Below are 23930 nucleotides of genomic sequence, written 5' to 3' on the forward strand. Positions count from 1 at the left end.
AAGTTACCCTCCTTACTTTTAAAGTGCTTATAAATATCAGGACCAGAGGAGCTTATGGTTCAGAGGGTGCAGTCTTGCAACTCTTCATACAGTGGCTTCTGTCACACAATCAAATATTAAAGAAAGCATATAAACCAATAGCATATTTATTCATAGATCACAAATGTTTTTCAGCTTTGTGATCTCAAGAGTTTTTCTAGACAATTACGAATACCCCATCTTTATTATGAGCAGGGGATAAATTACTTGCAATCCAGATATTGCTCCAGAGAGACATACCAGGAATTTCCAATTTACATAAAAGTTGTTTTCCAGAAGTTTACTTTCATATCATTTATTTTAAACTTGGGTTGCAGTTTCCCAGAGAAAAAGGGATATGTAGTGATAATAGCCAACATTTTAACAAACCTTTTTTGTTTACTGAGCACTCTATAGAGAATGATGTGGCACCAGGCTTTCTAAGCCAGCCAGCCCTTCACATCCAGGTTCTGCCCTTGGACACATTACTTGACCTCACTAACTGATGGTGAATTTTTTAAATGGGGATAACCATCCCTGCCTCCTAGGGTTGGTGTGTGTCTCCAGTGCTAGGCACGTGATAAGTGCCCTATGGCTTCGTGATGAGGAGAAGGCGGAGGAGCAGTGCTAAAACCAGCCATCTTAGCTGGTCTCATGACAGCCCCATCTCCAGTTCCCCATCTGCCCACCTGCCACTGCTGTTCCCCTGCTAGCCACTTGCAATGGACATAGGTGAAGAGAAACATCCCCTGCAATAAGTAAAACATTGTTCCTGTTTTAAAAGGTCTGGTTTGTAAAGTAACCAGAATTGGCATGATTCTCTTCTGCTATGAAAGATAATTTATTGAGCTCATACTCTGAACCAGGCACTGTGCCCATTTAATTCTCACAATGACCCCACAAGCTAGTAGCCAGCTGAGCTGGGGTTCCAAGCCAGTTCGATCTAACTGTGACTCTAGCCCTTTTTGTCATATACCATTCTGCCACTTGGGACAGTGTTTTTAGTGTGGTTAACTTTTTCTGAACTTGCTTTAATCTAGTGATAGGAGAGATGACTGAATTAGAAAATAAATTGGGTCATACACCTCTCCTTATCTCTGTCAAATCTAAATCTTTGCCCCATCCAACCATCTGTAAAATTATTCTTGTTGAAAGCTTTCTGCAAACCACTGGGGTAGAGGAGTTATTTTCTATAATGTATGAGGGGAATCTATTGAGTTAGCATGAAATCAAGTTTGAAGTCAGATATTCTTAAATATATTCTTAAATATGTATTGAAAACCTTAACTGATGATTCAGATCCTAAAGGCCCTGGATGTTACAGCTGCAGTAAGGTATAAAAGTGAATAAAGTCCTCAAAAGGAAAATATAGCCACAGATTTTTTTTTTTTTTAAGTCACATTGAAGGTCAGGGTCCTTTTATGTGTTACATGCCTGAAGTAGTGTAAAGAGCAGGGACAGACACAGGTTCTAACCTGGCTCTGCAGGTAACTTGCTCTGTGGCCTTGAGTGTTACTTAAAACCAGTCTTCCCATGTGTAAGTGGACTGTGCCAGGTCTAGACGGTCCCCTTTCCTTCAGTATCAAAACTTTTAGAATTGAAGGATGGGCAAGAGTGGGGAATCGCTTAGATTTTTTGAATTAGGGGTATGGAGGAGAGAGGGGAAAAAAGAAGCTGGGAGAAATTTGATGGATTACTTGTGCAAGACCAAAGATTTAAACAAATGACACTCAAAGTACATTTGCAACTAGGGCTATCTAGAACGCTTAACTTGTCGTACTATTTGGAAATACATAGTATTTCCAAAATACTATGGAAATACATACTATTTGGAAATACATAGTATTTCTAAAAAGTTCAGTTTCATGTTTTCAGAGAAAAGACAGCAGGAAAAAATGGAGAAACTAAAGAAGTAATGAATTTCTTATGACAAATAACTTCTAAGTAATTTCCAAAAGCTATAGGCAACCTTGCCTTTCTGGTACCTTTCATTCTTTCGGCCTTTTTATCTCTGTGAAAATCAACTTTTCTAAAAATAGCTTAATGAGGAAGAAGAAAATGGTAAAATTGTGCATTTCATCACATCACAGTCCAGATATGAAATCCATTTAACTCAAGTATTTAGAAGATTATCATTTGCACAGAAATAAAGTCAGACACTTTAAAATTCAAAATAAATGTTTTTGCGCTCCTTTTCCCCACCCCCTCCAGTCCCTGCATATTATATTCTTGATGCCTCACTGAACCACTTAAAAATGGTGAAGTCAAAACGCTAGTAAAGTTCTTCACTACAGTATATACTAGCAGCCAAATCACTAGAATGCCCATTCATTTCTTGTGAAATGCTACGTTAATAATTTCTTAAACTGTCACTTCATACTAAAGTTAGTGCTTCCACAGCTTTAAGCCCACTTGGGTTAGCAAACATGATGGTTCTTTTTAATGCCCGAATGAATAAGCTGACCCATGGAGAAGTTGAGAACCAATATAGTCCTGGTCTGGGCTTTCCTGCCCTGGTTTCTTTGAATACTGGCTCTCAAGAGTCACTCCCTAATTCTGGGACCAGGGAATCCTCACATCAGGTACAGAGCGTGATATGATGTCTGTAGCTCCTTCAGCAGAGCCACCACACACAGCAATTTGCTGATGCCAGGCCAAGCCTAAAATACTTAAAACACAGCTGTGGCTTTGGCCATTGTGAGCCCAGGTGGGGACAGAGTAGGGGAGCAGCACCTTTGAGGAGAGCCACACAGATGGCTTCTAATCCAGATGCAGAGGTCAGCTGAAGGGTGTGGAAGAGTGTTGATAAACATCCTGGGACTGGGATGCATGCTGCCCCAGTGAGGAAATGTAAGAGAGACAGCAAAGGCACGGAGATGAAGCATTTGGGGACTCGGAATGGAGAGTGCTGGATAATGGATTTTAGAGCTAGTGGGTGGTTTTTATGAGTTCTATTCCTGGGCCAGTTCTAAATGCATGAATGCCAGAGCACATGTGCTGGACAGTCTACCCAAACCACACAGACATCTGGAACTTCAGGGCAGTGGTGAATCCCAGCAGTGACATGCCTACTTTTAAAACACTCAAGTTCAATAGGACCCCACAAAGTTCTTTGCTGTTCAAGTATTTGATGCTCTGTACATATTAAGAACATAGAACCATCTCCTCATTACACCTTTCAGTTCCCAGGAAAGTGTGTCTTTGTCTTCTCATGGACTTAAGTGTAATCACTTTACTGGATAATTATAGAAGGGAACAGAAGACACAGGACAGAGTTTAGAACTTGCTGATGTTCCCACAGCTCATGATACTTGAGAAAAGACCTAGATATTTTTTCACTTTTTATTGGCCACTTCAATTCTTTGTATTGCTGAGTCTCTGAAGGCTTGATTTTTGCCTATGGATAAGAAAGTTTTGGGGTCTGATTTTTAGTTTTAAAAGGTTTATTGTCTATTCATAGATACTTGTTTTATCTGCTTGTTACAGTGCCACCTTCTGTTGAAGTTTCTTTTGACAGCTATTGGTCCCTATGTTTACCTCATGTGAATAAAGGAAAACATCCTGGATGTACAGCAAAGTTTTTGAGTAAAAGAGTGAGATATTAGATCATTGCTAGCTGCTTACTCTTATTTCAGAAATAAAAATTTGAACTATCTCTTCTCAATGGTAAATATTTGGGGAATTAAATATACATCATTTTAAAATTTTTGCTATTGTTTATTGAACACCTACCTGTTATAGAAGTCACTTCTTTACATGTGTTTGAAATAACATACAATATCAATGTGTATTAAGGTTTGTGTAAGAAATTCGCAATTCAGTTTACTACTAAAATTTTGCATAAAGAATTTCTTAGGGGACAAATGTAGAGATTAAAGTAAATTTTTAAAAAAATCCACCTGTGGTATTTATTGAATGTAGAGTTGACAGCACTGAAATAGGCAAATTGGACTAACCGAAATCTGCCAAATATAACTTCAACCAAGTGTTTTTTTGCTTTTAACTTTCTCATTTTGATAGAATTCTTTTACCAAAAATTGGCTACGAATGAGAGGACTGAGAATTGATGTCGAAACGTTTTTCTCTTAATATTTCTTGATCCGTTAAAAACAAAATATGGCTCCTGGAAGTCAGACAAAATTTCCATCAGGATTTGTAAACTGGTTGGGATCACCTTATGTGAAACTTAAATGAGAGTGAAATGGGCGAGCATACTTCACTGACTTAGCGCTTGGTCCAGAATGAACTGCTGGCCCCACACTTGGGGCTGCTAACGTGTGCCCGTTCCCTGGGTGTTCTCTGCAGCTGGCCTAAGTGCCAAGCGATGCTCACAAGCTGAGCTCACTCCTGGAATACACGTTCCTGGCCGTTCCGTCTCTGAAGGTGTCACTTCTCTTTCTCCCCCCAGGGACCCTCTGAAGATCCAGCAACTCCAGAACCAAATCCGACTGGAGCAGGAGGCCGGCGCTCGGCAGCCTCCGCCAGCCCCGCGCAGCGCGCCGCCCTCGCCCCCCTTCCCGCCGCCGCCCGCCTTCCCCGAGCTCGCGGCCTGCACGCCGCCCGCGTCCCCGGAGCCCATGAGCGCGCTGGCCTCCCGCTCCGCCCCCGCCATGCAGTCCTCCGGCTCCTTCAACTACGCGCGCCCCAAGCAGTTCATCGCCGCGCAGAACCTCGGGCCCGCGTCGGGCCACGGCACGCCGGCCTCCAGCCCCAGCTCGTCCAGCCTCCCGTCGCCCATGTCCCCGACGCCGAGGCAGTTCGGCCGCGCCCCCGTGCCGCCCTTCGCGCAGCCCTTCGGCGCTGAGCCCGAGGCCCCGTGGGGCTCCTCCTCGCCGTCGCCCCCGCCCCCGCCGCCCCCGGTCTTCAGCCCCACGGCTGCCTTCCCGGTGCCCGACGTGTTCCCACTGCCGCCGCCACCACCGCCGCTCCCGAGCCCGGGGCAGGCGTCCCACTGCTCGTCGCCTGCCACCCGCTTCGGCCACAGCCAGACGCCCGCGGCCTTCCTCAGCGCTCTGCTGCCCTCGCAGCCGCCGCCGGCGGCCGTCAATGCCCTGGGGCTGCCCAAGGGTGTCACCCCCGCGTGAGTAACCGCCGCGGTCCTCCACTTCCCTGCCCCTCCTCCTCGGGTCGCCCTGGGACTCCCACATCTCCATATACGCGCTCCCATCAGCCTGCAACCCAGAGCGCCCCAGTAACATTTCACACATTTCTCTCCGTGCGATGTAAAAATTCTTAACGGCAATTTGACTCAGTGATTCTTGCGTAGCCACTTAACATTATCAAAATCAGAACTTTTTCGTCTGAATTAATATGAGATTCTCATGAGGAACTATTCAAAATCTATGAGTGCCCTCTCTTAATCATTATGACGGGGGGGGGACTTAGCTATCATTTATTGAGCACTGTGCTAAGCAACTCACATGTATTATTTCATTTGATACAACATTCCTAAGAGGTAGCATTGCCCCAGTTAAAGTACTGAGGAGTCTAGGAGTTAAATAAATTGCCCAGGGTCACATAACCACTAAACCGAGACACGAATCCATGCTCTCACCACCAAACTATGTGTTTTATTATAATATTTCATGCCAGCATTACAATGGATGTGAAGGAGTTTGGTTATTAAGTATATACTTAGTGTTTTTGAAAAACCTTAATTAACAGATTTAAGAAATAAGCCTTTGTGTAAATCTAGTGATTGACTGGAAGGGGGCAAAAGCATGTAAATGTCTTTATGTTTTGATGTAGATAAATGAGGGTGTATGCAACCTAGTGGAGAAATGATGATGCCAGTTTTGTCCCTGGCCTGTGATCTCGAGATACATTACATGCCTCCTCTATCTCTTTCTGTTTGCAGGTGATCTAATATGTCTCTCTTTACATCACAGTGATGATGTGGCAGCCCTATGAGGTCTTTAAAATGGAAAATCTTTGAGGATAAATAACACCTACAGAAGTACAGTAAAATCCTCAAAAAAATACAGTACAGGTGTTTGGCATGTTTGGTTGAAGAGTAAAATGAGTAAATGCTAGTACTTACTCATTTTACTGAAGATTTCAAAAATGAGGAAGTGCTTGCAAAGGTTAAGCCAGCACCCATATCTCAACTCTTCCTTCTGAAATCCTACTTCAGAGTTTGCCAGAAGCATACTATTGTTCAGAGAGAAAAAGAAGGAACTCTACTAAAGAGTAAAAAGGAGATCTTAGAATTCAAGTTATTTTCATTCATCTATAAAAGTGTTCCATTGCTAGGATACACTAATGCCACCTTAAAGGCAAGCATTGCTATGTCGGGCCTCGACAAAGGTGTACCAGGCAGCTTCAGTTAGCAATGCTTCTTTTGTTGGACACTTCCTAAATGTTGATTACATTAATTTGAAATCTGCCTTCTTCTCAAATCCTTATTGGGCGAAACACAGTCCAATGAATATGTAAAGAAACAAGTCCAAAAAAGGAGCCAAATATAGTAATGATGTGATAATGGACTTCTGTTAAAAGTTGTCAGTCAACTTGTCTGAGGAGAACCTTTGTCCTTCTCCCTTGTTTTTTCTCTTTGAGCTTTTATTTAGCTGTTAGAAAAGGAAGTGTATTATCTTGGTACAAAGAAGCTGTTAGAGAGACCCAAAGAGCCAGAGTTTGTTGCATGACACTTTTTCATCCTCTCTCATTAAAAGGGTACCAAGTCTTGCTTCCCAGGAAGATGAGTACTGTGTAAATAATCTGTTCTAATATTTCTCATATAGAATTTGATCAAAGATTCGTTTTTCAAAGGTGGTGATGATTGTGCCATTTATCATTTTTAGTAGAAAGAGCAGTTTGTGCTGATCAGTGACTTTGAAACCTTCTTAAGATAAGCAAGTTTTAATGGCTTACCTCAAGTAACAGGAGCACTTGCTTCTTGTCACCATCTATCACAGTGACTCATTTTATGGAGTCAAAATAGCTTATAATTGTTACCACAAGAGTCCAGTCGTTCCTGCCATTTCTTAAAAATTAATGGAGAAGTCGTGCCGATTTTGTGGCCATGGAAAACTGTACCCAAAGATAGTGAAGTGCTGTGACATCGAAGTGGCAATACCAGACTACAGATTTTTAGCTCCATGCCTGCTCAGTAAGCCATTATTATGTGGTTACCGTTTTGTCCTCAAGGAATTTTCCTGTTGCTAAATCACGCACACTTGAAGAATTCATTATTTTGGTTTCATAGATGTGTCTTTTGAAACATGTTTTTCCTCTGGCATACTATGGGATCTGTCATTTGCATTCTGAATTAAAAACAAAAATGTTACTATTTTTGTTTATCATAATAATCCAAATAATTTGCCAAAGATTGAGTGTCCCTATCAGGGCTGCCATGACTTTGGCATCCTGGAACTTGCAGGAACTGCCAAGTTATCATAAGATGTATATATTCAGTTTCACTTATAAGTGTTATTTCTTTAGCTGGATGGTTTTGCCATATATATCAAGTACCAACAAATTGATTGATTATATGTAACGCAATTAAGTAGAAATTCATTAGGTTTTTTTCACTTGCCTTGTTTTACCAAAATCTTAAATATAAATTTCTAATATCTTAGTTTTCTTTTCTTTTCTTTTCTTTTCTTTTTTTTTTTTTTTTCTGAGACAGTCTTGTTCTGTTGTCCAGGCTGGAATGCAGTGGTGCAATTGCAGCTCACTGCCACCTCCGCCTCTGGGTTCCAACAATTCATGCCTCAGCCACCTAAATAGCTGGGATTACAGGTGTGAGCCATCACGCCCGTCTAGTTTCTGTATTTTTAGTAGAGATGGGGTTTCACCATGATGGCCAGGCTGGTTTCAAACTTCTGACCTCAGGTGATCCGCCTGCCTTGGCCTCTCAAAGTGCCGGGATTACAGGCCTGAGCCACTGTGTCCAGTCTCTCTTAGTTTGCTTAATCATACTTGTATACTTGCTGTTTTATTCTGTTTGTTTCACACTGTTCTTATTTTCATCTGTAGACAGGAAGGTTAGTAAGTACTAAGTTTCTAAACAGTTGGTGGAGATAAGGTTCTGTTTCTCATATGTTTGGGTAGCAGAGGTCAAAGCAGGGAACAAAGGTCATGGATGTCAGTGATAAACCACAAAGCCGAGGCAAAACACAGTAAATCTGGGGAAGAAAGGCATTTGAGGAACTGTATGTATAGAAGTTCCCCAGACCGCAGTCAACCAACTGCATGCTGCTCTGTGAGCCGGAGAGAGGTTGACTGCGGTCTGGGGAACTTCTATACATACAGTTCCTCAAATGCCTTTCTTCCTTTATGCTACATCTTCCCCAAATTTACTGGGGTCACTGGCAAAATATTGCCCTGCACAAAGCTGTCAACAGATACAAATATTAAGTTGACAAACTCTTTTAGATGGAGGCAGTAAGGAGAGCATGCCTTAGAGAGAAATCTGTTTGCACTTTTATAAAATTAATGTATTCTATTCCCCTCACTATTGCTGGTAAGTTGGTGTTACAGCCTGCATTGCTGTAACCATGTTTCTCCACATAGTAAATCAGCCCTAAGACATAGAAGAAACCCAGAAGATTTGGCAGTGCCGACAGGCATAGTGTGGCAGTTCTGCTCTGCTGGTCTCTGAGTGGCCATACTAAGTCTGAAGGGTGAATCAGATCAGACCCATCCCTGGAACCAGACTGGCACTGTTTCTTTTGCCATCTTCACATTCTTGGAATCTGTGCTCATAAGGGAGTGCCACATAGCCACAGTGCCACAATGTTGTATGCTCTTAACTACCTGTTTTATATAAGCAGGACTTTGGTTTGAAATGTTGCCCCATGTTTGTCACAAAGAAGAGCATGTGTCAATAAGAGCTTTTATACAGATGTATTAATGACAGCTTTTATTATATAGGCCCACAGCTCCTTATGGACATTATCTCATTGTCGCTCTCTTTCTCCCTGATAGGAAACGGGTAGGTGGGGACACTGTCATTGTTACTCAAGAGGTGATGGGATTTCCCAGGGTTCTGGAAGAAATGCCTGAGCAAGGAGAGAATAGCGTGACTTAGGTTCATCTCGAATAACTCTAATGTCTAACATTTCTTGATTAGAGAAAACTGTTGTAGAAGCAGCAAATCAGAATCCCCCGAGTCAAGGAAAACTTTGTAACAAATTTAACTGTACTTTAAGATTCATGACACAAGGCATTTTCAACAGTTTTCAAGTCAAGACCGTGGTTAAATAGTAACCAGTGAAAAAGATTCCAACAGATACAAGCCGCAATGTACTTTGCAGACATCTCATCATACCTTTCTCCTATTTTTCAGGAAACAGATAGTGGGGGGCTTTTCATTCTCTGACCTGAAGGGGTTGGAGGTGTTATTACTGGGCTCATTAGGGTCCAGTATCTTATCAAGTTGTATCCAATCCTGGGCAAGTATTTACCAACAAATTAGTAGGCAAGGCCTCCAGGATCTGCTGCGACTGGGTTATTCTGTTGAAATGTCTCTGCCCCTGGGGCAGCTCAAAATCAGACCTGTATGGCTGTGTACCAAGTTTTACAGAATGAATGAACAGAAGTAACCCGAAGCCAGCGGATCACGAGGTCAGGAGATCGAGATCATCCTGGCCAACATGGTGAAACACCATCTCTACTAAAATACAAAAAATTAGCCGGGCGTGGTGGTGTGCGCCTGTAGTCCCAGCTACTCAGGAGGGCTGAGGCAGGGGAATCGCTTGAACACAGTGGATGGAGGTTGCAGTGAGCTGAGATTGCGCCATTGCATTCCAGCCTGGTGACAGAGCAAAACTCTGTCTCAAAAAAAAAAAAAAAGTAACCCACGTGCCTTTGTCATTTTCTTTTTTAAAGAACCCAAAATATAATGTGAGGAGAATTTGATATTACAATAAAGTTATCTATTTTCCTTTAAATATGAGCTTAAGGTACCCATTTTTTGTACTTTAACAGCCTTTGCTTTACCATAAAATTCAGTAAAAGGAAAACAGAATTGATCTACAAAAGCTCAGTTTGTGTATCTTGGGCTCTTTTATATATTAATACATTACATTCTTGAATATAAGTGATATTTAAATGCCAACATGTTAATGAGTTTGCTCACTCTGAAATTCTGTGGAATTTAGTTACCATCAGATTTCACTGAATGTGAGAAGAGTAGAATAAGAGGACTTGTAATAGTTAAATTCTCTGGTTGATTCTGCTACCTTATCTCTTCAATCAATATTGTGCTCTGGAAATTTGAGTTTCTGAAATCTGCTCACAGAATTGACCTGCAATAGCATATCAAGGGAAGGATGCTTTCAAGATTATTCAGTAGCCAAAAAAAGAGACCCTCTTGGGATTTGGTGGTGATTGAATCTGGAAAATTTTACCTTCCAGATGCTTGTGTATATGTTTGAGATGTTTTTATCCCAACCACATGAATATTGTTTTTAAATGACAAATGACTTACTGTTAAAGCCAGAGTAAACAGATCAGTAATGTTTTTTGTACAGTTGGGCTGAGTGTGTATACAATGAAGTATTTAGTGTAGGAGGCCTGTTACAAATTGTTTATTGGTTAAGGTTTGCCTCTGAGTATGGATTTTTGTGAAGAGTTCTGGTTTTGGTAACTACTAACTTTGAATACTATTTTATTTTTTTTTAATTGTGCAAACCATCAAAAAAAAAAAGGAGATCATCTCTTTGTCACCACTCTTTTTATTTCCTAATGAGTTGCTACTCTTCATTTATCAAAAGAAGGTGCCACTTCAGGGAGCAGAACTACAACCATCTTACATTAAACTCTAACATAGCATTAGTTTTATAGGAAAACAAACTCAGTTGCCAAATTTTTGCCTCAAAACTTATAATTGCTTTTCTTTCCTCATGCCTCCCCTTTCAAAATACTCCACTTTTATTTCTAACTCTCACCTTGCATGCTACCCCTAAACCCTGTCCTCAACTTTTAATTTCGTAAAGTGTTTCTGAATTACGTTAGTCCAGTGAGATGCTCTGAAAAAGAGAAGAGGTTCCATATTAGAATAAGTGTGAGAAAACTGTATTCCATACCTCTTTCCTCAGGGTTCACAGTGCCCATCCGTTGGCCCTGCCAGGCTGGTTCTGGTCACAGGACCTCTGCACTGCCAAGCTCTCCCTGTAGGTCTCACATAGCCAGCCACTTCCTATGGTTTAGGCCACCACTGTAGAGTCACCTCCTCAGAAGTCTGATGGACCACACTGTCTGATACAGTCATCTACTCATACTTCTGTCCTTTCATTGCGTTTACCACCTCCTGATATGTTTTGCCTTCCATTCTTTTCTCTTATCTCTTTCTGCCATATCCACCATAAAAATACAATTTTTCTAACTATTGTGACCTAGTTCAACATTGTATTTCTAGCACCTAGAACAGAGTTGAACACTGAGAAGGCAATCAGTAAGGGTTATTTGCACATTCTTGTAAATTCTGGTCAAGAATTCTTGGCATCTTTTTAAACTCCTTCCCCTCTTCCATTCTGTTTATCTCAGCCAATCTTGTCTCTGTGACTTACTTCCATGCTGAATATTTTCTGTTTGCCACTTCAGATCCACTTTTACTACACCAGGCGCTGTTCTAAGTGTTTAGTACACATTAGTTCATGTAGTTTACCCAGTGATCACATCAGATACAAGCTGTTAATACCCACATTTTACAAAGGAGGAAACTGAGACATATGGTCATTAGGTCACTAGCCCAAACCACACAGCTTTTAAGTGGTTAAAACAAAACAAATAAACAAAAAAACAGGTTCTCACATCTGTTTCTTTATTCACGCTGACTCTGAATTTCTTCTTCTTCTCCACCCTACTTGTCTACATCCTTGTCATCTTTCAAGGGCTTATAACTTGCCTCTTTCATGGAGTCTTCTGCAGTCATTCTAGCCAGCACTGTTTTCTGTTTTTTTATTCCCATTGCATCTAGAATTGGTACCACATGGTTTGCTCCTTAACTTATTCCCCAACTTGGTTATTAGCCTTTGTGATCAAGGACCATCCTTTAGGATGTGGGGGGGGTCTTTGCCATCTCACTTAAATAATGTTGAGTGCTTGCTTTGGCAGTGTGAATACTAAAATTGGAATGATACAGAGAAGATTAGCATGGCCTCTGTGCAAGGATGACACACAAAGTCATGAAGTACTCTGTATTTTTAAACCATATAGCCTCTATGAAACTGCCATTTTTGTAAGTTAAAAATGTTCAAATATTAATCGTTGTAAATAATTGCCCACTGGAATCTTTTCTTATTCCCCCTCAAGTTTCAATTTCAAGCACTGACTGCTAAGATTGGCATGTCTCCAGCCACGTACATTTGCAAAAAGTCAGATTTGCAATGTAATATGTCATGGAGCTCATGCTTGTTGAAGAGAATCTTTGATAGGCTGGACACATTCATTTTAGTAGGAGGCAGAGGTGGCCTAACAGCAAACTCTAGGTTCAGGATCTAATTTTCATAGCCTTCAAGGATGAATGCAATATAAACTGTGTAGTAGATTGTGATGCTCATTCCAACTAGGGAGGCAAGTATTTGTACCTGCTATCTACAAGGCACCAAATAATGCATGTGTCACCATTGCTATAAATTGTCCTCTTCCAGGACCTAACTATTTGGGTAAAGAACCTACAGTTCCGGCCGGGCACGGTGGCTCACGCCTGTAATCCCAGCACTTTGGGAGGCCGAGGCGGGTGGATCACGAGGTCAGGAGATCAAGACCATCCTGGCTAACACGGTGAGACCCCGTCTCTACTAAAAACACACACAAAAAAATTAGCCGGGCATGGTAGTGGGCGCCTGTAGTCCCAGCTACTGGGAGGCTGAGGCAGGAGAATGGCGTGAACCCAGGAGGCGGAGCTTGCAGTGAGCCGAGATCGCGCCACTGCACTCCAGCCTGGGCGACAGAGCGAGACTCCATCTCAAAAAAAAAAAAAAAAAAAAAGAACCTACAGTTCCACCGATGTATGTATGTACAAACATAAATTAGTCCAAATTCTAATTTTCTCTTATTTTTCTTTGTGGAAAAACAGATAAGAAAGATCAGTAAAGGAAGATATAAGCAATTAATGTTACAGTTCTTCAATATACTAATTTGAATTAAATGTACTAAGAAGCAAAAACTATTAGTGTTGAGACTATCATGAAGCTTTTGGTTTTTTTAATATATTTTCATTTTTATGCATAAAATCTTAATACATAGAATTCCATGACGTCATTAGGCATTAACCATCACTTACCTTAGAAACCAACTCTTTTTTTCTAGGCTTAACAGGGTTTGTATTAATGTATTGGCCTAGCACTGGGCCCTGCTAGATGCTCAATAAATATTTGTCTAATCACTATTAGACATTTTAAAATATCTTTTGGCTGGGAACAGTGGCTCACACCTGTAATTCCAGCTCTTTGAAAGGCCAAAGCAGGAAGATCCCTTGAGTCCAGGAGTTTGAGACCAGCCTGGGCAACATAGGGAGAACCTGTCCCTACAAAAAATGGAAATTTAGCCAGGCATAGTGGTATGCACTTATGGTCCCTGCTACTTGGAGGATGACTCAGGAGGATTGCTTGAGCCCCCTAAGATGTCAAGGCTGCAGGGAGCTGTGATCACACCACTGCATTCCAGCCTGGGTGACAGAGCAAAACCCAGTCTATAAAAAGAAAAAACATATTTCAGTTTATTTTTATTTCTGTGTTAATTGTTTCGAACCAAGAAAATATGAGTACCTTAAATTCTGTAAGTAAAGAGGAAAATGTCTTTAACATTGTAGGAAAATAGGAATTAAGTAACTGCCCTTCATACTGGTAATCTTGATATGTTGAAGGAAGTGACTTGTTAAAAGATAGAGGCCAGGTATGGTGGCTCATGCCTGTAATCCCAGCACTTTGGGAGGCCGAGGCGGGCGGATCACGAGGTCAGGAGTTCGAGACCAGCCTGACCAACATGGTGAAACGCCATCTCTACTAAAAATACAAAAATTAGCCAGGCGTGGTGGCGCATGCCTGTAATCCTAGCTACTCAGGAGGCTGAGGCAGGAGAACTGCTTGAACCTGGGAGGCAGAGGTTGCAGTGAGCCGAGATGGTGCCACTGCACTCCAGCCTGGGCAAAAGAGTGAGACTCTGTCTCAAAAAAAAAAAAAAAAAAGTAGAATAATCAGTTTTCACTTGAGCCAAAGACTAATTGTAATTATACCCTTTGAAAGGATAAATTACCCTTGTGGCAGGGACACAAACCAAGGTGACAACTCTATGGAATGTTCCAGAGCAGTTGTTCTAAGTCCCTTTAAGAGTCAAATATACTGAGAAATGCTTCCCAAGGAACAGGACTTATTCTACAGTGAATAGACAGGTATTTTCTTGTCCAAGGGAACTTGTGGCTGACTTTTAAAAACCAGTTCTCCGCTCCTCCGATTGAGATGACCTGTTCTGACCTTGATGGTCCCCCTGTCCCCCCTTTCTTTCTCATTTGTGCTGAGAACACAGCTCTTAGTGTAGTCTACCTGCAGAAACACAGTGGTGCCTTCTGTCATTGAAGGCTGCTCATCAGCACATAGTTGTTCTATGGTCTACATCGCACAGGCTTAGAGTAATAATGGGAATGTGTGTGTTCCCAGTCCTTGCTGATGTAACAGAGAGCTGGCTGTCTTCAGTTTACCTTTAAGATGACTTCAAAACCTAGCTCTTCTAGTTCTCAGATGAAAGGCTGTAGTCAAATGCAGAGAACTTCACTTCCAAAATTGTATAATTTTTACTTGTCCTGAGCCTGACTTTTTACATATGGTCTGATTTCACATGGCTCTGGCACAAGTTTTCTTGACTGAGGAGGGGAGGGGAGAGAGAAATCAGAAGTAGAGATGGACAGTACATCCATTCACTCATTTCAGAAATATTATTTGAGTGTCTGTTAACAGCACTGTGATTAACAAAGGAGCTATGGTAAGGGAGAGACAATATGAACAAATAGTAGAGTGACAGATGCTATCAGGAAAACAACTAATGGGACAGGCTTAGTCAGGGACATCCTTTCCAAGGAGTCATTAAGCTGAAGACTGATGATAACAACCCCAGATAAAGGAGTAGGAGGGGAGAGAGGTTCCAGGCTTAGGAAAACTAGCAAACTATGCACGTGTTTGTTAAAGGATTGCATGGTACTAGAAATTGAAGTTATAAATAATTCCTATGGTTCTTACTGTCTCAGGGTCTCCTTAAATATCAAAATCAGTTTGTAAAGTCTAGTGTTACCTTATTTGAACTTCAGGGCAAATGACTAAAAGGGACAAACCTAGAATAGCAGGTTTTAATCAGTTAGCATATTTTCCACTGTAGGTATCAGAAGACTCAACTACAAGGAGATTCGATGCACAGGGTTTACTGACTTATGAAACAAGTCTGGGGTAGGGTAGTTCCATGGTAGGTTAAGACAGTGCCCCCAGAACATTATCAGGGCCCAGGTACTCTCCATCTTTTCAGTCTATCATCATTGGCACATATGGGTTCTCCTCTTACAGTTATGGAGTGAACAATGCCGCTTTTGACATTGCATTTCTGACACAGTGATATCCAGTGAAAGAAGAGGGGCATTTCTTCCTTCTGTTTCTTTTCAGAGATGAGAGAATTTTAACTAGAGCACCTCCACCCTCTAACTACCCCCCACTCCCCCAGTCTCATTGGCCCAGGCTATATCGCATGTCTTTGGCCAAACTAATCACTCTCGAGGGGATTGAGACCATTTAAATTGGCATACATTAATTACCCCCTGAGTCTGGGGAGGGGGATCACATTTCTATAAGCACATTGAAGGGTGAACACTCAGCAAAATTAGGAAAAATTCAGCAAGGAAACAAAGGGGAGTGGCCAAGAGGAAAGAACGGCTGTTGGGAAGACCAGGAGCACAGGCCTCAGGAGTGCATGGCATCATGACTTAGGAGGGACGGTGGCAGAGTCTTTACAGGATCCTCAGAGTTTCTGCTGCATACTTAGTGACTGTTTTGTTCCCAGCACTGGTGGGTGAAACCGTGAACCCAGTGTTTAGGTACATTCTTAGCCTTACTTGTGCTTTCTACTGTATCAGTGAAGTGACATGAGGCACACAGTGCCTTGACGCTTTGGCAGTAAAGTTTTGTTTGTTTGTTTTATTTTGTGTGTGTGTGTGTGTGTGTGTGTGTGGTTTTTTTTTTTTTTAGACGGAGTCTTGCTCTGTCGCCCAGGCTGGAGTGCAGTGATGTGACCTCGGCTCACTGCAATCTCTGCCTCCAGTGTTCCAGCAATTCTCATACCCCAACCTCCCAAGTAGCTGGGACTACAGGCGCCCACCACCACACCCAGCTAATTTTTGTATTTTTAGTAGAGATGGGGTTTTACCATGTTGGCCAAGCTGGTCTCCAACTCCTGACCTCAGGGGATTCACCCACCTTGGTCTCCCAAAGTGCTGGGAATACAGGCGTGAGCCACCACACCCGGCCTGCAGTAAACTTTTTAAACTTAGAAATATCTTATCATGAATTATGTAATATAAATAAGGAAGTATATACAATTTATACGTATACCTTAATAAAATGAAATTCTTATCCATTTCTAGTACCTTTGAAGCCCCCATTTGACCCTCCCCAATTGCATCCACTACTCTCCCTGAGAGGTAACTGCTACCCTGAATTTCTGAGTTAATCATTCTCTTCTCTTCATGGTTTTACCATGTATGTATGCTCCCCTCAGTTTCTTTCTAAAACTTTTGCATGTAACACCTAGAGAACTTGTTAAAACACAGATTGCTGGGCCCCAACTCTGAATTTGTGATTCAGTAGGTCTGGAGTGATGCCAAAAATCTGCATTTCTAACAACTTCAGGTCATGCTAATGCTGCTGGTCCAGGGACCACACCTTGAGAACCACTGCTGTAGCAGGGGGCTGTTTTGCTTTTGCCTGTTTATAAATACAAGTATATCATATATATTCTTCTGTGACTTGCTTTTTTTCACCGGAACTTTGTTTTTGAAGTTCAGCTTTGTTGATATGGGTAGCGATAGGTCAGTTCATTTCCCCACTGCTTAGTATTCTATTTCTCATTAATTTTTGTCCACTGCCCTATGAGGGAAGAGGAAGAAAAATAGGAAGCAACTTGCTTAAGGCACCAACAGAAGTGATTCTGTACCCCTCAAGCATCCAGCACCAATGACCCTTGGCTCACACAGCTCAGGTCATTGTTGCTGCCTTTGGAAGGAAAGAGGCAGTGAGATATCACCTGTCCTAAGAGCCCTGGGCTCACCAGAAGTTCAGGAGGCTTTGAGACACCAGGCACAGCAGGACCTGCAGACCTCCCAGAGCTCTCTTGTATAAAACAGACCTCAAATAACATTGGCCTACCCTAATCAAATCAGGATATAAGGGGATGGAAGGGAAGGTAACAAACTTAATATTGATTTCAAATGGGCTAGGCACTATTGTTGAATAATGATTACAAAGCACTAAAAGACTGAATAAAAGTATGATAGAAATACGTTCTCTTTCAACCTCTCAACATTCATATGTGGTATATATTTTTTTAAAACTTGCCCAAGGTCACAAACTTAATACGAGGTAGAGTCAGATTTTAAACCTAGCTCTACTTACAAATCATATCATTCTTTCACTTTATGCTGCCGCCTCGCTAAGACTAAAATGTAGGCCTTCCCCATCCTTGGCATCTACCTACCCACTAAGGCATACTCCCCTAATGTATGTGAACCTTCTCTGAAACCTGGATCCAATTAGTGTTACCTGAACCAGCTTTCATGGTTCTTTCCATCATAGTTGCAATAGATGTAGCATAAAAAAGAGTGGGAGTGACATGCTGACACCCTGCACTGTCTTTGTTGGACTTGAACGTTTGACTTGGATTTATATGCCTGACAACTAACTATACTGCCTTGTGTTTTTATCCTGCAGAGGATTTCCAAAGAAGGCCAGTAGAACTGCTAGAATAGCCTCCGATGAGGAAATTCAAGGCACAAAGGATGCTGTTATTCAAGACCTGGAACGAAAACTTCGCTTCAAGGAGGACCTCCTGAACAATGGCCAGCCGGTACTGATAGATTTGGGACCTGGACTTGGAATGTTAGCTACCCACATACCTTTCTTCCTTTCTCTAAGACTTAGGTTCTTGATATTTGTCCACAACATCATCATCATCATTATTATTATTTTTGAGACAGGGTCACACTTTGTCACCCATGCTGGAGTGCAATGGTGTCATCACAGCTCACTGCATCCTTGACCTCCCAGGCTCAAACAATCCTGTGACCTCAACCTCCTGGGTAGCTGGAACCACAGGCACATGCCACCATGCCTGGCTAATTTTTTATTTTTGTAAAGACAGAGTCTCCCTATGTTGCTTAGGCCGGTTTCAAACTCCAGAGCTCAGGCGATCTGCCCGCCTTGGCCTCCCAAAGTGCTGGAATTACAGATGTGAGCCACTGCACACAGCCACATTATTTTATTACCCTTGAATCTCAACATTTCTCTTGATATTAGGATTTGAATCCAAAGACAAAAGAGAAAACAAAAGGCCTTCCTTCTATTCAGTCTTCACTGCTTTCTCCTATGCATAAAACCTTTCTAAGAGTGAAGAGAGTAAGTGGGAAAGAAAGGAAGAAGGAAGGGCAGATATCTGGTTGGGAGAGGAACAAATGAGCAATGCCAATGGTATTAAAAAAAAAAAAAAAAAAAGGAACACAGGGATTCCATTCTGGCTGATAGGGTTGGGGAGGGATGGAGAAGGTGCGCTTTGGAATGGTTTGTATCTACCCAGAAACAGCGAACTGCAATGAAAGTATCAAAAAGAGAATTTGTTTTCCATGGTATGTACTACTTACACACGCACACAAATCTACTAGAGAAACCATTGGGGAAATTCTGTTCTTTTCTCCCAGACTACTACTAGATATTAATTCAGCATCTGAAAGAGTAAAGGCTGTTCCAAAATCTTGTTCTGGTTTGTTAGAGCAAGATAACTAAACTGTAGGAAAAAATAATTGTTTTACAGCTGCAGAACTGTAGAGTACCTAAATAGATTTGGTAAAATATATAGATAAGATGTTTTCTCCACTGGATTTAAGTCTTTCCTCATCAGTTTTTTTTTTGTTTTTTCATCTCTTTTGTTGATGCTATTCTTTTAAAATACTCTTTTCTTTTTAAAATACTATTTCCAGAATATTTTAAGGGGATGGGAAAAGCAAATCTAGAAAATAAGACTTACCAGGTAAAGGAAAGGAACCTTCTGTAGCTTTATTAAGGAATTGTCACTGGAAAAATTTGCCTGGCTCTTAAGTACAAGACAAGGATCTTTTTGTATAAAATCTCCCTTTCAGACACCTTTTTCAGAGTAGAAAGCTCTCTATAATTATGTTTTCTGAGAATTTTAATTATCAAACATTGATAAGTAAAACTGTGAGAACAGACCACACTTGAAAGCTGGAGAGCAGACGAGGGGTGCTGAATGCTGATTTTATTATTAGGGTATCTTAATCTGATTAAGAAAGATTAAAATTTGAATGAAGTTTTGTGTTAGTTACTCATTTCACTGAGTATAGAAGATTTTCACAAGAGGAAAATATTTTCTCCCTGAAATAAGTGATTGCATGTGTAAATGTACATACTCTGGAAGTTTTCCCTGGCTCTGTCAACTAAATCTTTTAAAAGATTAAAATAAATACATATGGGAACTTTTTCAAGCCAGGTAAGGCATCACTCCAGCTTTTTTTTTTTTCTTTTTGGCTGTCTATGTCAATGTTCCTTATGAACTAAGATTCTCTTGATTAAGGTAAGACTTCCTTAAGCTATTGGTCAACCCACATTATATATATTGTATGTATATTTATATTCATCTGTTTAGCAGTGAATAACATTCACAGTAAGTTCCACAGGTATCCACATTTGAGAGCTTAAAATGACAAGTAAGGTTTCCCTTTTTAGAAAATGGGATTCTCAACCAACTTTTTCCTAATATTATATATCATTCTCTTTCTTATCTTTAGTGTCTGTAGACACGGGCTTTTATAGCCAGATGGCACAGTGACTTAGAAACAAAACTGTGAAGTATATTTGGCTTCTAGTGGTAGCAGGTGCATTCTGGTGAAGGAATAGATATGAAATTGATATTTCTGCTTATAAGGAACAGAGTGAAAATCACTCCAGGCCTGCCTTTGATGTGTTACAATTCTCCATGAAAAGATTAGGGAAGCTTTTTAAGAGATCAGGTATTTAAGACTCTCTTTGAAAACTGAATTCACTGATTTTTTAATAGGTATGAGAAAATTAATTTAATAACATAGTGGACTCAGATGCTTCATGCCGCCCTCAGACTCCTACCTCTGCCTCTTCTTGTCCTCTGACCTTTCTTTATTAAGTGAAATAATTTGAACTGCAGGACTATTTGTCATTTGGCACTTGACTTGTTTCACTTCCCGGTTTCAGCTGGGATTGAGATCAGCAATTACTGGAAATTGTAAATTTACTCAACATATTTTCCTGATTAGAGAGCTTCCAATCGAATTTGCATTTATATTTAGAAGTTTGGAAGTTTATCTGAAATAATTTCTGTACATTTTTTAGATTCTGCCTTACCAATTATTCTCTATTTCTAATCAAACACTTGCTTATAAAATGCTCCCGATGAGGCAGGTGGTATCTGAAAGTTCCTTCCAGACCTGTAAGTCTAAGGCACTTTAGAATGAGTATTCAAGAGCAGGTATCACCCCAACAGTCACACAAAAATGCCGGCATTTCTTATATATAAGAATGGCATAGGTAAAACGGTTTGGGCCAATTCCAAAGTGCTAGCTGCGAGATGCAAGAACACTACCACTTTCTTTGCCTGATGGGCAAGCAGTCTGCTTCTGAGTCAAGTCAATTGAGGCTGTTAGCTTTGGCAAGTGTCTTGTGTAATCCTGTTGCTAATTCAGCCATGTGCATCATTCTCTGTGGATTATAATAGTTGCCGCCAATCCCCTACATTACACAGCAGCCTGGGAAATGCTCTTAGAGGTAAGAACCCCATCACTGCCAGCTCATCCAAATCTTCCTTTAGCTAACATTTACTGAGCACATACTGTTAAATGACTGATAGAATTATTTCCATTAGCGATACCTGTTCTTTTTTTAGTCAGTTTATTCTCCTTTTGAGTATCTTTGTTTTTTCTTTCAGTCAGTATTAGAGCTGACTTGGGTGTTCCGAAGCTGATGGATGGCTATAAAAATAACATTTCTTTTAAATTGTATTTTGCTGTTTAAATATCTTTTTTTCCATGTTTTTCATTAAGGACATGACAAATCTTTTCTGTGTGGTTTCTGCCTTGTCGCTTATTGCTCACTTTAAATTTGTGCTGTACCAATTGGTGGCTCTCTGGATTAGGCCATTAGTACTAGAAAGGGAGGTAAAAAGGTAGAACAACTGAAGCAAGAAAAAGAAATACGCAGGCATCTGAAGCTGGAGGGAGAACACTTACAGAAAATCATGAAAGTGTGTTGTTTTTTACTCTTTTTCATAGGGCAATACATATTTGTGATTTTTTTCTAATTTGTATTTTTTGTGACTTACGTTGTTTAGAGGTTAACATACGAAGAAAGAATGGCTCGTCGACTGCTAGGTGCTGACAGTGCAACTGTCTTTAATATTCAGGAGCCAGAAGAGGAAACAGCTAATCAGGTACCATGTTGCTCTGGACTTCTTAGGGTAACATTTATTCTGTCCGCTTTTTCCATCTCCCTTATGGATACTGTTCTTGGGATGAGTTCTGTGGAAAGTAGAGGGCAAGTCACAGAAAAGCAGTATTAATATCATCAGTCAACCTCACAGCTAATTTTTATTGAGCACATACTATGTTAAGTGACTGACAGAATTCCTTCCATCAGTGATAACTGTTCTTTTTATTCTTCTTTTTGATTATTCTCCTTTCCAGTACCTTTCCATTTTCCTATCCTATGTTTTATGCAAAATAATTTTCTGTGGAAAAACACATTTTCGCTGACATTGTCTGAAATAACTAGTGAATATTTCCCATTAGAGTTGGCCCTTGAACAACACGGGAGTTAGGGGGACCAACCCCAAGCACAGTTAAAAACCCACATATGGCCGGGCGCAGTGGCTCATGCCTGTAATTGTAGCACTTTGGGAGGCTGAGGTGGGTGGATCACAAGGTCAGGAGATCGACCATCCTGGCCAACATGGTGAAACCCCGTCTCTACTAAAAATACAAAAATTAGCCAGGTGTGGTGACGCACACCTGTAGTCCCAGTTACTCGGGAAGCTGAGGCAGGAGAATTGCTTGAACCCGGGAGGTGGAGGTTGCAGTGAGCTGAGGTTGTACCACTGCACTCCAGCCTGGCAGCAGAGTGAGACTTCGTCTCCAAAACAAAACAAAACAAAAAACACACATACGACTTTTGACTCTTCAAAAACTTAACTAACAGCCTACTGTTGACCAGAAGCCTTACTGATAACAAAGAGTTGATTAACACGTATTCTGTATGTTATATGTATTATAGACTGTAGTCTTAAAGTAAGCTAGAGAAAAGAAAATGTTACAAAGAACATCTTAAGGAATAGAAGATACATTTACAATTCATTAAGTGGAAGTGGGTCATCATAAAGGTCTTCATCCTCATTGTCTTAAATTAGAGTGGTCTGAAGAGAAGAAGACAAGGGGTTGGTCTTGCTTATCTCAGGGGTTGCAGAAGAGGAAGCAAATCCATATATAAGTGGACCCATGCAGTTCAAACCTGTGTTGTTCAAAGATCAACTGTTTAGTCTTAATATCTAGTCAAAATAAAATAGAAAATATTATCTCTTTATCTTCTTTCACATATATACAGATGCTCTTCAACTTAGTATGGGGTTATGTCCTGATAAACTCATTATAAGTTGAAAATATTGTAAGTTGAAAGTGCATTTAAGGTGGGGCGCAGTGGCTTACGCCTGTGATCCCAGCACTTTGGGAGGCCAAGACCGGGTGGATTACCTGAGGTCAGGAGTTCAAGACCAGCCTGACCAACATGGTGAAACCCCGTCTCTACTAAAAATACAAAAATTAGCCGGGTGTGGGTGGTGTGCGCCTGTAGTCCCAGCTACGCGGGAGGCTGAGACATGAGAATCGCTTGAACCCGGGAGACAGAGGTTGCAGTGAGCCAAGATCATGCCACTGCACTCCAGCCAGGTGACAGAGCGAGACTCCATCTCACACACACAAAAAAGTGCATTTAATACACCTAACCTACTGAACATCTTAGGTTAGCCTAGTCTATCTTAAATGTGCTCACAACACTTACATTAGCTTACAGTTGGGCAAAATCATCTAACACAAAGCCTATTTAAAATAAAGTATTGGATATATCATGTGATTTATGGAGTCCTGTACCAAAAGTGAAAAGCAGAATGGTTGTGTGAGTACTCACAGTACCATTACTACCAAATGCATATTGCTAGCACAAAAGTTTCACTTAAGGAAAATTGGAAATCTTGCTGCATTCTTATTATTTCTATTATTAGTCTTCACATCTTTTTTTCTACCATTACAGGACATTGGTTCTCCTCATGCTTCTGTAGGGAGTCCTCTGGATGGTCAAAAGGTTAAGCTTTTCACCTTTCTTCTCCTGCCAGTCTTTCACTGTGTCTGTTTTCTTCTGTTCTTCCTGTTTTACGTGTGTTTCTATCTTTTCTGCCATATATTAATGATAATGACCAGTGTCTGTTTCATTTAATATCAGATACACAAAATTACTGCAACATGAGTTTTCTTGTCATGTATTTACCAGCTTGAATTTATTTATTTATTTTTATTTTATTTATTTATTTATATTTTATTTATTTATTTATTTATTTTGAGATGGAGTTTCGCTCTTGTTGCCCAGGCTGGAGTGCAATGGTGTGATCTCGGCTCACTGCAACCTCTG

At 40.8% G+C, this 23930-nt stretch overlaps 2 protein-coding genes and 1 non-coding gene across 15 annotated transcripts in view; 2 read left to right on the forward strand and 1 right to left on the reverse strand.

Moving 5' to 3' along the window:
• Nucleotides 1-23930, forward strand: part of PALLD (palladin, cytoskeletal associated protein) — a 435452-nt gene that overhangs the window by 380052 nt on the left and 31470 nt on the right. For 4 of the 11 annotated variants that reach the window (XM_063705636.1, XM_019025356.4, XM_031009958.3 and 1 more), the window contains 3 exons: nucleotides 4427-5098; nucleotides 17931-18066; nucleotides 21589-21687. In XM_063705636.1, the coding sequence (XP_063561706.1) occupies nucleotides 4427-5098; nucleotides 17931-18066; nucleotides 21589-21687 (907 nt within the window). Of the gene's footprint in view, nucleotides 1-4426; nucleotides 5099-17930; nucleotides 18067-21588; nucleotides 21688-23555; nucleotides 23607-23930 lie in introns of all 11 variants that reach the window. The other 7 variants (XM_055385765.2, XM_063705635.1, XM_031009957.3 and 4 more) reach the window with 3 other exon arrangements.
• Nucleotides 12068-12172, forward strand: LOC115934385 (U6 spliceosomal RNA). Its single transcript, XR_004070197.2, has one exon. It is a non-coding gene; the product is annotated as a U6 spliceosomal RNA (small nuclear RNA).
• Nucleotides 21672-23930, reverse strand: part of CBR4 (carbonyl reductase 4) — a 118390-nt gene continuing 116131 nt past the window's right edge. For 2 of the 3 annotated variants that reach the window (XM_055385775.2, XM_055385771.2), the window contains one exon: nucleotides 21684-21775. In XM_055385775.2, coding sequence (XP_055241750.1) covers nucleotides 21684-21775 — 92 coding nt within the window. Of the gene's footprint in view, nucleotides 21776-23930 lie in introns of all 3 variants that reach the window. The other variant, XR_008679437.2, reaches the window with a different exon arrangement.

Source organism: Gorilla gorilla, chromosome 3, assembly GCF_029281585.2.
Source record: "Gorilla gorilla gorilla isolate KB3781 chromosome 3, NHGRI_mGorGor1-v2.1_pri, whole genome shotgun sequence".
NCBI classification, from domain to species: domain Eukaryota; kingdom Metazoa; phylum Chordata; class Mammalia; order Primates; family Hominidae; genus Gorilla; species Gorilla gorilla.